At 41.7% G+C, this 13726-nt stretch overlaps 1 protein-coding gene across 1 annotated transcript in view; it reads right to left on the bottom strand.

Annotated features, from left to right (window-relative positions):
- CPNE7 (copine 7) overlaps positions 1–13726 on the bottom strand; it is a 43245-nt gene that overhangs the window by 2883 nt on the left and 26636 nt on the right. Inside the window, exon 11 of the mRNA XM_044270128.1 lies at positions 13148–13202. Coding sequence (XP_044126063.1) covers positions 13148–13202 — 55 coding nt within the window. The remainder of the gene's footprint in view (positions 1–13147; positions 13203–13726) is intronic.

Below are 13726 nucleotides of genomic sequence, written 5' to 3'. Positions count from 1 at the left end.
TTGCAAACCTTCTGTGTTGTTCTTGACACCCAAATCTCATATCTCCTAAACATCTGGAGTCACAGCTTTGTCCTGATAAAAAATATGAATTATACATTGAATTTTGAAATTCACTTCCTCAGATTACAGGAAGAGCAGGGGGATAGAGAAAAATGGGGGACTATGTAGGACGTCTGGGCTACATCTGAAGTGACATATTTAGGGTTATTTCTTCTACTTGGTCCAAGAAACCTCTTGGCTTCTTTATTTTCTAGATGGATTCCACTGGTGACTATTGGCATTAAAAAGGTTTTTCCCCATTAACAATGTTTACCTCCATTCCCACACCGATCATGAGAATGTAGGTCCCTGAGTCCCCTGTGTGAATGGACATGGGGTGCACGTGTGACCACTGCACCATTCACTCCCATGCTACTGCCGAGTACAGCGCTCAGCTATCTCCATCAATCCTACAAAGGTCAATGGAGTGGTGGTCACACATTTACATGGAGGACCATGGCACCTCCATTCTTGCGATTGGCATGGTGAGGCCCAGTGGTCAGAACCCCCAGTGATCGTACATTAAATGCTGTTAATTGGTGAACCCCTTTAATGCTTACTCTCTGTAACTCTCTGAGCTGCAGGCTGTAGTGTGCATGCTTTGCACACCAAAAACTATCAAAGCTTACATATCAAAAGGGTAGAAGTACAAGTTATGGATTCTCCCTGAGCTCAGGAACATCAAGACCTGACAAAGGCATTGGGGGGGTATCTTTGCACGTTCCTCTAGATGTTCGGTGTTTTTTTCTTTTGTCACTTTCAGATTCAGAATTCTTAGTGACACGGTTTCAGATCTATTGTTCCCAAGACTTCAATTGAAATCTTGGTCTTATCACTTTGAGAATCTAACGGCCCTAAGTGTCGGTAATTACCTGCGATTTACATCTCATTAGCGGCAGAACTCTTGTCTGGTGAATGATATGATATCGGGCTGGGTGATATTCAATCCGACAGCATAATTCTTGCTTGTAGCATTTAGAGATTGTTACCTGATTGTCCTTCGTGGGGGAAGTAATATATAAATAATCTCTACTTTGCAGAAAATCACCGGCTTCATATTGAATTCGATGTCTGGGCTGCTATCGAGCGGACAATAGTAATCATCACAATACTGATACGCTCCAAGTCTATAACAGTATATACAGAATACTAATACAAAGTACTACAATGGTGACCAGCCGCAGAAGCGGCTCTAGAATATAGCCGATAAATTGTCTCCTCGATGTTCTATACTAAGGAGATCGTCCAGTTATTGATCTCTTACCAATAAACTGATTACAGGGTGTCCTGCCACTGGGACCTCCAGCGATCATCTGTCATCAATCAGGGTATCCGGCAGAAACTGCTCAATTTCCCTGCAGCACCGCCACAGGAGAAATAAAGCATTACACCCTGCTGGGTCCTCCACAGATACTCAAAGGATCTAATTTTTGCTAATAGATAAGGACCATCAACATAAAAGGGGTTATCCCACTAGGGCTACTTATCTCCTAGCCACAGGTTAGGGAATAAGCATCTTATCTGCGAGGGTCTGAGCGCTAATCACGAGATCGGCGGCCCATGCTCTCCATTGCATGCATGTCTGCCACTCCATTCAGGGAAACTCACACCATTTTGCAAGCAAGTTCAGTCAGTTTGAAATGAATGGGCCAGGATTCAGTGTGGGTACTACGAGTTCACGTCACGCATTGCACCCGCGAGAAAAACTCGCTCATGTGAAAGGGGCCTAAGGGTACGGACACACATTTAGGTTTTGCGTGCAGTTTTGGAAGCCAAAACCAGGAGTGAATAAACAAATATAAAATAAGAGGAGAATTCCTATCTGTCTTTAAATAATTTTTCAGCTTTTATTGATCCGCTCCTGATTTTGGCTTCCGAAACTGCACCCAGAAATCTGACCCCGTGTCCGTACCCTTAGGCTTCCTTCACACAGAGGAGTTTTTCATGGCAGTTTTTTAAAACTGTTCAAAAAAGGCCACAAAATATTTTTTTATTTTTGGGGTTGCAGGTTTGACATGCATTTTGTTACGGCTCGTACACACAAACGTATGTGACCCTTGCCCGTTGTGCGGAGCATGAATAGCGGTCCGCAATGCACAGGTACCGGCCAAGTGCATGCCGTTTGCGGATGCGGACCCATTCACTTGATTGGGTCTGCGATCTGCAAGATATTTTTGCGTTGTGGAGGCTTCGTAGTGCTGCCGTGGGCTTCTTATCCATGCCTCAGCTACACACCGCTCCATCTATCTTGCGGACTGCAGACCCATTCAAGTCAATGCGTCCGCATCCGTGATACGGAGTGCACACGGCCGGTGCCCGTATATTGCGGATCAGCTGTTTGCGGTACGCAATACGGGCGCACGGCACACACGCTCGTCAATTATTTTCTTGTAGACAAATCTATAAGACGTTAAACATCTCGAATCCCCCCCCAAAAAACACCTTAAATCTAAAGATATTCCCCACAGTTATACACTGAGTAATTAAAAGTGAACACTCCCCTCCTTTGCACGTGATTCATCATGGGATAATGGCTTCTCTATGAGTAATCCTTTACTTTCAGCTTTTAGTCACTTTTTATAATAACTAAAAAAAAAATAACCCTGCTCTACAAAAGAAATCAGTCGAAAGCAGCATCGAAACACTAGAAAATGCAATAATAACCGCAGAATCTGAGACGACAAAGGGCTGAAAATGGATCAAGGACGGCAGATAACCACAGGGGACGAGAAGCCGGGCCAACGATGGAAACCAAAAAAGCTGAAACTTCAAACATCAGTCTTCCTTATGGATGCTACATTTCAGGGGCTCCTAAACCTTCTCCTTGTCTATACAGGAACCTGACTGTGCAGCGGAGAGGAATCGAGAATGGTGCACGCCTGGTCTCGGCATTCATTCCCTATTTCTATCCCTGTAACTGAACAGGATGGATGACGTGTTTCATCCGAAATGCGTAGCTTTTTTCTTTTTTGTACTGCATGGTGATGTTTTTATGCGCTTGAAATAAAGGAGTTTTTAACCACAAGTGCCAGAAGATTTGTCCAAGATTGACAGCATAAAGGATGGCCATACACATTAGATGGCGGTAGGCTGAAATAGGCTATTTCTCACAACCTTCCACAGGCATGCCCGGCTCAGCTGAGTGTGCATGTATTGTGAATGGGGAGAAGGGAGTAAACCACTTACAGATACAGGGACCAAAGGAGTGTGCATGTCCAAATCCCACTGCCCGATCCTTCTCTCTCCCGATATACAGTTGAGGTGACAGTCAGGAGACCTGCATGCACACTAGATGGTTGGCCTGTCCTGCCAATATTAATGGCCTCGGCCATCATTTATCTAATGAGTATGGCCAACTGGAGCGATTTTTGGAGATGTTCTGTATATCTGATAGGTGAGGGGACCCAAAGTACTCCAGTCTAAGCTAGAGGGAATGTTTTTCAGATTTATTAAAAGGGCATTACTATAGGGAGCCTTTAAGGGGGATTAAAAACTTCTCTGCCACATAAGACATGAATATTATAATTGGCACCTGGTAAGTGGGGGGTCCGTCATGTTACACATTTTGCACCGGGGCTCCAGAATTTTGGATTACTCCCGTGGGTGCCTTGTTTGGCACCCGTTGGATACTGCATAAAAAGTCCAATATCAAATCTAAATAAAGGTAAGACTTTCTGGTTGTATGATCCGTAGTGGGGCTCACCAGTTGCCCTATTTATGCCAGGCTGATGCCCAGGGCATGAAATGAACGAAATGCACTGGACTGATGTTCTTAAGCAGACATGTAATCATTTCACAGACAAAATGCCTGTAAGGAACATGCAACCCTATGTTTCTGCGCAGAAAATATCTCGTCGTTTTCTGCCCTACGGCACTTTTATTTATCTTTTAAATTACGTGAAAAATAATGAATATTGCCAACAACTGAACCGGACCTGACAGCGTCTGGAGGCAATTCACCGGGCATCTGTCTGTAACGCACAGGAAATATATAGGAATATGTAGGAATGCAAAAAGAAGAATATAGAATCAATCCCAGAAAAAATATTCACAGAAATGTAAAATAATAGAAATTATTATTAAAAAAGAAAAAGTTTGTGAAAAAGATTTTGAGACAGCCGAAAAATAAATCAGAACCTGCACCACAAGTCAGCAGGTACCTAAATAGAGTACGTTTCATGTGTTTTGTGTCGTATTCTGGATATTAACCTCTGTAAGCAATTGGAATATTAGGGTTCTCACGGAGGGTTGCCGTTGAAGATTCCAACATACAGAGAAGTAGCTGCCTAGGATTGACCTTAAAGTGTTTACCCACTTTTGACAATCCCTTTTTGTTAAAAGGATCCCTCGATGATGAGCTGAACACAAGATGTCCTGCTGTTGGGTGAGAAAACCTGGCATGAAGTGTTAAAGTCTCCTGCAGCAGCACCCCCGGAGGGGAAATAAAGCATTGCAGTTTATGTATAAAAATCCACAAGTCATCCATGTAATGTACAGACATGCGAGGAGAATATAACTACTATAATACTGCCTCTTATGTACAAGAATATAACTACTATAATACTGCCTCCTATATACAAGAATATAACTACTATAATACTGCCTCCTATGTACAAGAATATAACTACTATAATACTGCTCCTATGTACAAGACTATAACTACTATAATACTGCTCCTATGTACAAGAATATAACTACTATAATACTGCTCCCATGTACAAGAATATAACTACTATAACACTGCTCCTATATACAAGAATATGACTACTATAATACTGCCTTCTATGTACAAGAATATAACTACTATAATACTGCCTTCTATGTACAAGAATATAACTACTATAATACTGCCTCCTATGTACAAGAATATAACTACTATAATACTGCTCCCATGTACAAGAATATAACTACTATAACACTGCTCCCATGTACAAGAATATAACTAATATAACACTGCTCCTATGTACAAGAATATAACTACTATAATACTGCCTCCTATGTACAAGAATATAACTACTATAATACTGCTCCTATGTACAGGAATATAACTGCTATAATACTGCTCCCATGTACAAGAATATAACTACTATAACACTGCTCCTATGTACGAGAATGTAACTACTATAATACTGCTCCTGTGTACAAGAATATAACTACTATAATACTGCTCCTATGTACAAGAATATAACTACTATAACACTGCTCCTATGTACGAGAATATAACTGCTATAATACTGAATCCTATGTACAAGGATATAACTACTATAATACTGCCTCCTATGTGCAAGAATATAACTACTATAATACTGCTCCTATATACAAGAATATAACTACTATAATACTGCTCCCATGTACAAGAATATAACTACTATAACACTGCTCCTATGTACGAGAATATAACTACTATAATACTGCTCCTATGTACAAGAATATAACTACTATAACACTGCTCCTATGTACGAGAATATAACTGCTATAATACTGCCTCCTATGTACAAGAATATAACTACTATAATACTGCTCCTATGTACAGGAATATAACTGCTATAATACTGCTCCCATGTACAAGAATATAACTACTATAACACTGCTCCTATGTACGAGAATATAACTACTATAATACTGCTCCTATGTACAAGAATATAACTACTATAATACTGCCTCCTATGTACAAGAATATAACTGCTATAATACTGCTACTATGTACTAGAATATAACTACTATAACACTGCCTACTATGTACAAGAATATAACTACTATACTACTGCTCCTATGTACAAGAATATAACTACTATACTACTGCTCCTATGTACAAGAATATAACTGCTATAACACTGCCTACTATGTACAAGAATATAACTACTATAACACTGCCTACTATGTACAAGAATATAACTACTATAACACTGCCTACTATGTACAAGACTAAAACTACTATGTACAAGTATATAATAGTGCTTCTATAAAGAATTATATAAATCTAAATAGGTGAGATAATACCTCACTAGAGGATCCATAAACCCGCAATACACCTTTCCTTTTAGGTACAGAACAGATAATTTGGTGCACTGGCCTTATTGCTATTAACATCTCGTCTCCACCCATTTAACAACTGAATCAAGCAGAACAGTGAAGACTGATGGCCTACAGTTTCATCTTAGTGAAATGCACCCCAGGAATATCATTTGTGCAATGGACTGAATTAGCTGAAAGCTTTGTGCATAATGCTGCAGCCTCTATATTTGCAGTTGTGTGAAGGGTAATTGCAGCGGTGTTAATTATCCATCACTAATTGATGCAATTAATTAACTCAAACTTTGAAGGATTGAAGATGAAAGCACAATTAAGGTTGGACTATCATTCATTCCAATGTGTATTGTAACCATTTGACAATGTGGCTTCTACAATGTGGTGAGGAAGCATTGAAAAACTATAAGGAAAAAAATAGAATATGTAAAAGATAAATAAAAGCAGACCAAACTAGAGACCGAGATGGTTTTGTATTAATGGAGATAAATACCTTTACTTGCGGGGTACTCCCCGCTGCTGATGCTGCCACCCTGCCTGATTTTTTTAAAATAACGCTCCTATGTCCTGCTGTGCCCCCTGTAGTTTTCCCGCTCAGTATGTTAATACTGAGGATCGGTACAGGGAGGAGGAGACGCCAGAGTTTCTCAATGGGCGTCTCCTTCTCCCTGCCTGTGCCGCGATCCAATCACAAAGGAAAGCATCACAGCTAGGGAGAAAAAAAAATAACTTACCTTCTTCCTGGCTGTGATTGGATCGCGGCAGAGCCAGGGAGAAGGAGACGCCCATTGAGAAACCTTGGCGTCTCCTCCTCCTTGTACCGATTCTCAGTATTAACATACTGAGAGCGAAAACTGCGGGGGGCACAGAGGGGCGTAGGAAGGATATTTTTTAAAAATCAGGCAGGGTGGCAGCATCAGTGGGGGGTACACCACAAGTAAAGGTATTTATCTCCATTAGTACAAAACCATGAAAGGTCCTCTTTAATTGCCAAAGAGAGTAAAACTAACCCTAAAATGTTCTTCAATTATATAAATGGTAAAAAGTATAAATCTGAAGGTCGGACATTTACAGAGTGATGAGGGGGAAGTTGCATAGAGCAATGAGAAGAAAGCAAAGCTATTAAATATTTTTTTCTAAACTGTATTCACTGAGGAAAATAAGCAGTCAGATGAAATGCAGAATGTAAAAGTAAATTCCCCACTAAAAGTGTCCTGTCTGACCCAGGAAGAAGTACAGCGGCGTCTTAAAAAGATTAAAATAGACAAATCGCCGGGACCAGGTGGCATACACCCACGTATCCTAAGAGAATTAAGTAATGTCTGGACAGACCCCTATTTATGATATTTAAGGACTATATACTGACAGGGAGTGTTATACAGGATTGGCGCATAGCAAATGTGGTGCCAATATTCAAAAAGGGTCCAAAAAGAGAGCCCGGAAACTATAGGTCAGTAAGTTTAACATCTGTCGTGGGTAAACAGTTTGAAGGTTTTCTAAGAGATGCTATCTTGGAGTACCTCAAGGAAAATAAGCAAATAACGCCATATCAGCATGGCTTCATGAGGGATCGGTCATGTAAAACTAATTTAATCAGTTTCTATAAGGAGGTAAGTTCTAGACTTGACAGCGACGAATCAATGGATGTCGTGTATCTGGACTTCTCCAAAGCATTTGACACTGTACCGCATAAAAGGTTAGTATATAAAATGAGAATGCTCGGACTGGGAGAAAACGTCTGTATGTGGGTAAGTAACTGGCTGAGTGATAGAAAACAGAGGGTGGTTATTAATGGTACACACTCAGATTGGGTCACTGTCACTAGTGGAGTACCTCAGGGGTCAGTACTAGAGGGGTCACTATCACTAGTGGGGTACCTCAGGGGTCAGTATTGGGCCCTATTCTTTTCAATATATTTATTAATGGTCTTGTAGAAGGCTTGCACAATAAAATATACATTTTTGTAGATGACACTAAACTGTGTAAAGTAATTAACACTGAAGAGGACAGTATACTGCTACAGAGGGATCTGGATAGATTGGAGGCTTGGGCAGATAAGTGGCAGATGAGGTTTAACACTGACAAATATAAGGTTATGCACAAGGGAAGGAATAATGCAAGTCACCCGTACATACTAAATGGTGAAACATCGGGTAACACTGACATGTAAAAGGACTTAGGAATTTTAGTGAACCGCAAACAATCAGTAAAAACCAGTGTCAGGCAGCTGCTGTCACGGCCAATGAGATAATAGGTTGCATCATAGATGCCCATGATGAGAACATAGTCCTACCTCTTTACAAATCACTGGTCAGACCACACATGGAGCACTGTGTACAGTTTTGGGCTCCTGGGAACAAGGCAGACATAGCAGAGCTGGAGAGGGTCCAGAGGAGGGCAACTAAAGTAATAACTGGAATGGGGCAACTACAGTACCCTGAAAGATGATCAAAATTAGGGTTATTCACTTTAGAAAAAAGACGACTGAGGGGAGATCTAATTACTATGTATAAATATATGAGGGGTCAGTACAGAGATCTCTCCCATCATCTATTTATACCCAGGACTGTGACTGTGACGAGGGGACATCCTCTGCGTCTGGAGGAAAGAAGGTTTGTACACAAACATAGAAGAGGATTCTTTACGGTAAGAGCAGTGGGACTATGGAGCTCTCTGCCTGAGGAGGTGGTGATGGTGAGTACAATAAAGGAATTCAGGAGCGGCCTGGATGTATTTCTGGAGCGTAATAATATTACAGGCTATAGCTACTAGAGAGGGGTCGCTGATCCAGGGAGTTATTCTGATGCCTGCAGTACCATGAACCCTACCCAAAAACTAAAAGTATTATGAATGATCCTTTGTTGCCACCCTGGTAGGCCCTAGGCGTTCCCACCTTGCCATGCCCTAGAGTTGTCTTGCCATCATTTATTTCCAACCCCAATGGCAATAAGCATGAATGATGCAAGTAAAGTGGAGGTTCGGAAGGTAGCTTTTGGAATATCTTAAGTGTATGGCCAGTATTAGGGTTATCATAAAATTATACTGGTGGAGGTCTGAGTAATCGGACCCCCATTGATATCATAAATGAAGACCCTGGCTCTGATTGATGTAGGACCCTGGCTTCATTTTGATGGCAGCGAAGAAGCAATTTTGTGTGTGCATATGGGGTACTTCATTTAAAAGGGATAGTCCTATTAGGACAACCCCTATCCATAAGTCATATTGCAGGTAAGTGCACTTTATCGAGGGAGTGCCATGCTTGGTATCTGCCTTTATTATCAAAAGCAAAGAGTGTCTGATAAGAGAGTGCATGAATCGCATTTCTCCTGCAGCTTCCTAGAGTTGTAGCACCTGATCGCCAACAGGTCCACATGAGACAAACCCTTTAAAGTATTAGCTTTGCTCCCTTCCTCCAGACCTCTAGTAATGTTGTTATCTTCTGCTATACTGTAACACAGGAGAACATAAGTATATCAACCACAGGAAACTGTTTCAGCCTTAAGGGAAATTTACTAATGTTGTACTGTTTTGCCTGTTCGGCTGTTTCTGTAAGATTACTTTGTTTTGCTAATATTTTGTTTCTTATATGATTGTATAAATGTTATTTGTTACTGATGCCTCTAGATGCACCCGTGGCATTAACCATATAAAAAGTATGGCCACAGGAAGGAGAAGGCAGAGTGTGGCAGAAGCCACATGGAGCATTGGGGAACCTGCTGCTCCCATGATAAAGTAGTGGGCATGGAGGAAAACACTTAGAGGATATCAGTGGACCGGCTAGTCAACGAAGTGTGTGAGGTGATAGACCTGAGTGCAGAGACTGTGTGTGGAGAATAGACTTGGACCTGGTCATCTGAGGTGAGATTGTCCTTCTGTGGGAGAGACGGGAAACTGATGTAGAGAGGTGGTAGCTAGGGGTTAGGAGATATGACACATCTGTGTGAATCAAAGGAGGGAGTTCACCTGCCAAAAGTGAGTGAGTCTACGATAGGAGGGTGGCACATCTGCTTAGCCAAGCAGAGCCTGTAGCGTGGGTCACAGAGTAGCTAGGGGGCTAGCAAAGTAACCAGTAGTGGTCTAGGGGCTAGTTGGGCCATGTAGGAGGTAGGCTTGCTATTACTCTATCGAGACTGCTGCCAAAGTGGTAAGAGCTTAACTGTATAATCAGCCTAAGTGGTTAGCTCTGTGGAATCAGCTGGGGATGAGGAAATAGGCAACCGAATTGGAGAACCAGTGCATGGTTTGAGGGAGCTGAGGGAGATCGTTGGCCCCATGGGGCAGAAGAATAAGTACAGCTGGGTCTGGTTGTGCTGAAGGCCCGAGATGTGGCCTGGTAGTTCAGTCCTGAACTAGACTGGACTGGGTGGTGAAGACTGGGGAGTGGGACACGTGGCCAGAGCAGGAAAGTCAGCCCTAGGTCTGGAGCATAACCTACAGTTCATGTTTCTGAATGTGGAGTGGACCTGAAAAGTGGTCTTTTATGAAAGAAACATGTTAGAGGAAACAACCCTTTGATTTCCTGCATTTATGACAGAGAGAAAAATAGAACCCTTGAGAGCAGGGCCTGTGAATGGGAGAAACTGTTGCCAGATGCAATATGGGAACTAGAATGTGAGACTCTGTGAAGTATTAGGGCTCTTTCACACGAGCGGATGCCGTGCAGGTAATCCGCTGTGTGAAAGAGAGCCAAGCCCCGTTCCAGACAGCAGAGACACGGAGCATTAACATGATTAATAATGCTCCGTGCTTCTCTGTGATCTTTTTACTACAAAATCACAGTGACAACTTTATCTCACTGTGATTTTGTAGTAAAAAGGTCACAGAGAGGCACGGAGCATTATCAGTCATGTTAATCGTGTCTCTGCTGTCCGGGACAGGGGCTTGGCTCTCTTTCACGCAGTGGATTACCCGCACGGCATCCGCTCGTGTGAAAGAGCCCTTATAGTCCTAGGTATGGTCACTGTGTGATGAACAGGGATGTGAGAGAGATATACAGTAGTTATATGACTTGTCTGTGTTCTATTCAGCTGATTAATATGCAACGTTATGAAAGGTCCACTTTTTGTGTACTGAAACAACCAAGATTCTGTGCCTTATTTGAGGATTGAAACCAACAAGGATATTGTGCACCTTAAAGTTTCAGTAACCAAACCAATTTGTGAGTCACTGTATTTACAGTTGTTTTCAGTAAAGTTATACTGTTTTACGTTTATTGGGTCAACGATTGGGATACGAGGGAAGTTCTGCATGAACCCTACAAATGAAGTTACAAATCCATTCATTCGACATTACAATATTAGATAAGAAAAGCTGAAAACTGAAGATGAGTAAATTACTGTTAATCACACTGTGTCTTGTCTTGCGATTCATTATGAACTCGTGATATTTGCTTGGTTTGTTCTACCAGACGTGTACACATCAATTACAAGAACCATCAAAGACGTTTTTCAAAAGAAACATTTCCTATTTGATTTGCGACATCAGCACTTAATTGAGAGCGAGTTTCGTTGCCGTCAAACACTGATTAAAGAGAGATCCTTGTGCATTATTCAGAGTGTAATAAATTGGTGAAGCACTCAGAAGAACTTGAGAGATCAGTGAGAGGGACGAGCCCAGAACACAGACACAGTACGTGTTGATAATTACTGAGGGTCATTGATGAAATCTCAGATATGGAGAGAAGACAGAGGAGGGTAGGTAATGGAGAAATAGGTCATGGGCATAGGCAAGACTGACACCAAAGAGCAAATATCAGTTAAAGGAATCAATGGAAGGAATATAATATGTCTTGAGACAAGAGGCTATTAACGAGGAACTTGAACCTTCTGAAATGTGACAACATGAAAGGACAATGCTCTGCAGAATTGGACTGTACTATGAGCTAAGGGGAAAGAACAATGCTGCAATGTTCTCTGCACAGACAGATGGTCTGGGTTGAGAAATGGACATGTGAATTGGCTCAGTCGGGTCAGTGTTCAGTCCATTCTACACTTGGACAACACATGGACGTGAATATTGCCCTAAGGATATTTCCTCACTTGAATAGGGCGAAGGTTTAATACTATGCAAAAGCCCCTGTGTAAATGATCAGGGCTAGAGGTCCACCAACCATTCCTTCTGCTGATTGGTGGAGATCCCAGAGAATAAAATGGGTGTTCTGGGAGTTCAATTTTGATCACCTATCCTCAGAATAGATCATAAATATCTCTTTGGTGGGGGTTCAACTACCAGCATCCCCACTGATCAGCTGTTTGAAAAGGCTGCGGTTCTCCGTTGAGTGCTGTGGCCTCTTCCTAGGCCAGTGACGTCACTTGCATAGCTCACATTGTCTATGTGCAGCTTGCTTCCATTCAATTGAATAGGCCGGGGCTGAAATACCAAGTACATCAGCTGTACAATATTAAATGGGTCATCCCATGACTAATGTAAAAAATGAAAATCAGACATCATATAGTAATTGATAATATCTTTCTAACAAAGCTACAACCGGCCCTGTTCCTCACATGGATCCAGAGATCTCCACATTCATTGCTCTGCTAGATTTATATCAAGCTAGAAGCTCAAGGGGAGTGTCTTTTCCATCACAGCTCAGGGGGCGTGTCCATGCTCTCCCTATCACAGCTCAGGGGGCGTGTCCATGCTCTGCCTATCACAGCTCAGGAGGCAGTTGAAAGATGAAACCGAGCATGTGCGGCCTTCTCAGTGAGCGGGACAAAGAAATAAGAAAAAAACTGCAGGTGGCGCTATACTGATACATTTTATTAAATAACTCAGTGGCGATGCTACATTTTTAATTACATGCAATAACAAAAAAATTCAGATCCAGGTGCTGGTTTAAAAACTGTACAATATTTTTCATGGGACAACCCCTTTAAGTGCTGTGCTTGGTATCACAGTCTCTTCAAACAGCTGATCGGCGGGGGTGCCAGGAGTCGGACCCCCACGATCAGATATTGATGACCTATCCTGAGTATTGTACTCCTGGAAAAGCCCTGTAATGATATGTTCTGCAATTATGTAATGAGTATGTAATGATATGTTCTGCAATTACAGTGTATCACCAAAAATATAAAGCTCTTACCTCGTATTTTGGAGGAATGCGAGCACCGAATCCAAGGGCAGAGAACCTTTTATCACTAAAAAAAAAGATAACAATCAAGAGTAAGTATAGGCATTGAATACACACAATACACAGAGACTTCAGGAGCATTTTATCTTACAACAATGCATCTTTTAGGGCATGCAACTCTGTTGTGGCTTCCCCTGCTCAGGGTACAATGGGCATTTATAATAAGAGGGAAATTTAGTAGAAACTTCATTGGCACCATTGAACTGGGCAACGGCATGAGAGTTTGCTTTCTCAATACTCTTGAATGGTTGAAATATATGATTGGTTGGTTCACCAAAGTCCCATGATGTATGAGCACATTCACAACAGAAGCTTCATTGGGTACAAAATGGGATTCCTTCAAGTAAATATAAATTCATTTTGTTTCCAAGTGCTCCTGAGCTTACATGCAATCAGTGGGTGCACATGGTGGGTAAGGTGCTGTGGTGATACATGCCAGGCAAAGCGATTTGATGAAAGGAAGAAACATCCCTCGGCGCAAAGAACCAACCAGGTGCAGATGAAGAATCCTCAAACAGTTTATTGCAGAAT

The sequence above is a fragment of the Bufo gargarizans genome, chromosome 10 (genome assembly GCF_014858855.1).
Source record: "Bufo gargarizans isolate SCDJY-AF-19 chromosome 10, ASM1485885v1, whole genome shotgun sequence".
NCBI classification, from domain to species: Eukaryota; Metazoa; Chordata; class Amphibia; order Anura; family Bufonidae; genus Bufo; species Bufo gargarizans.
The sequence above is the reverse complement of the archived record's forward strand: the minus strand, read 5'-3'. Positions and strand labels throughout refer to the sequence as shown.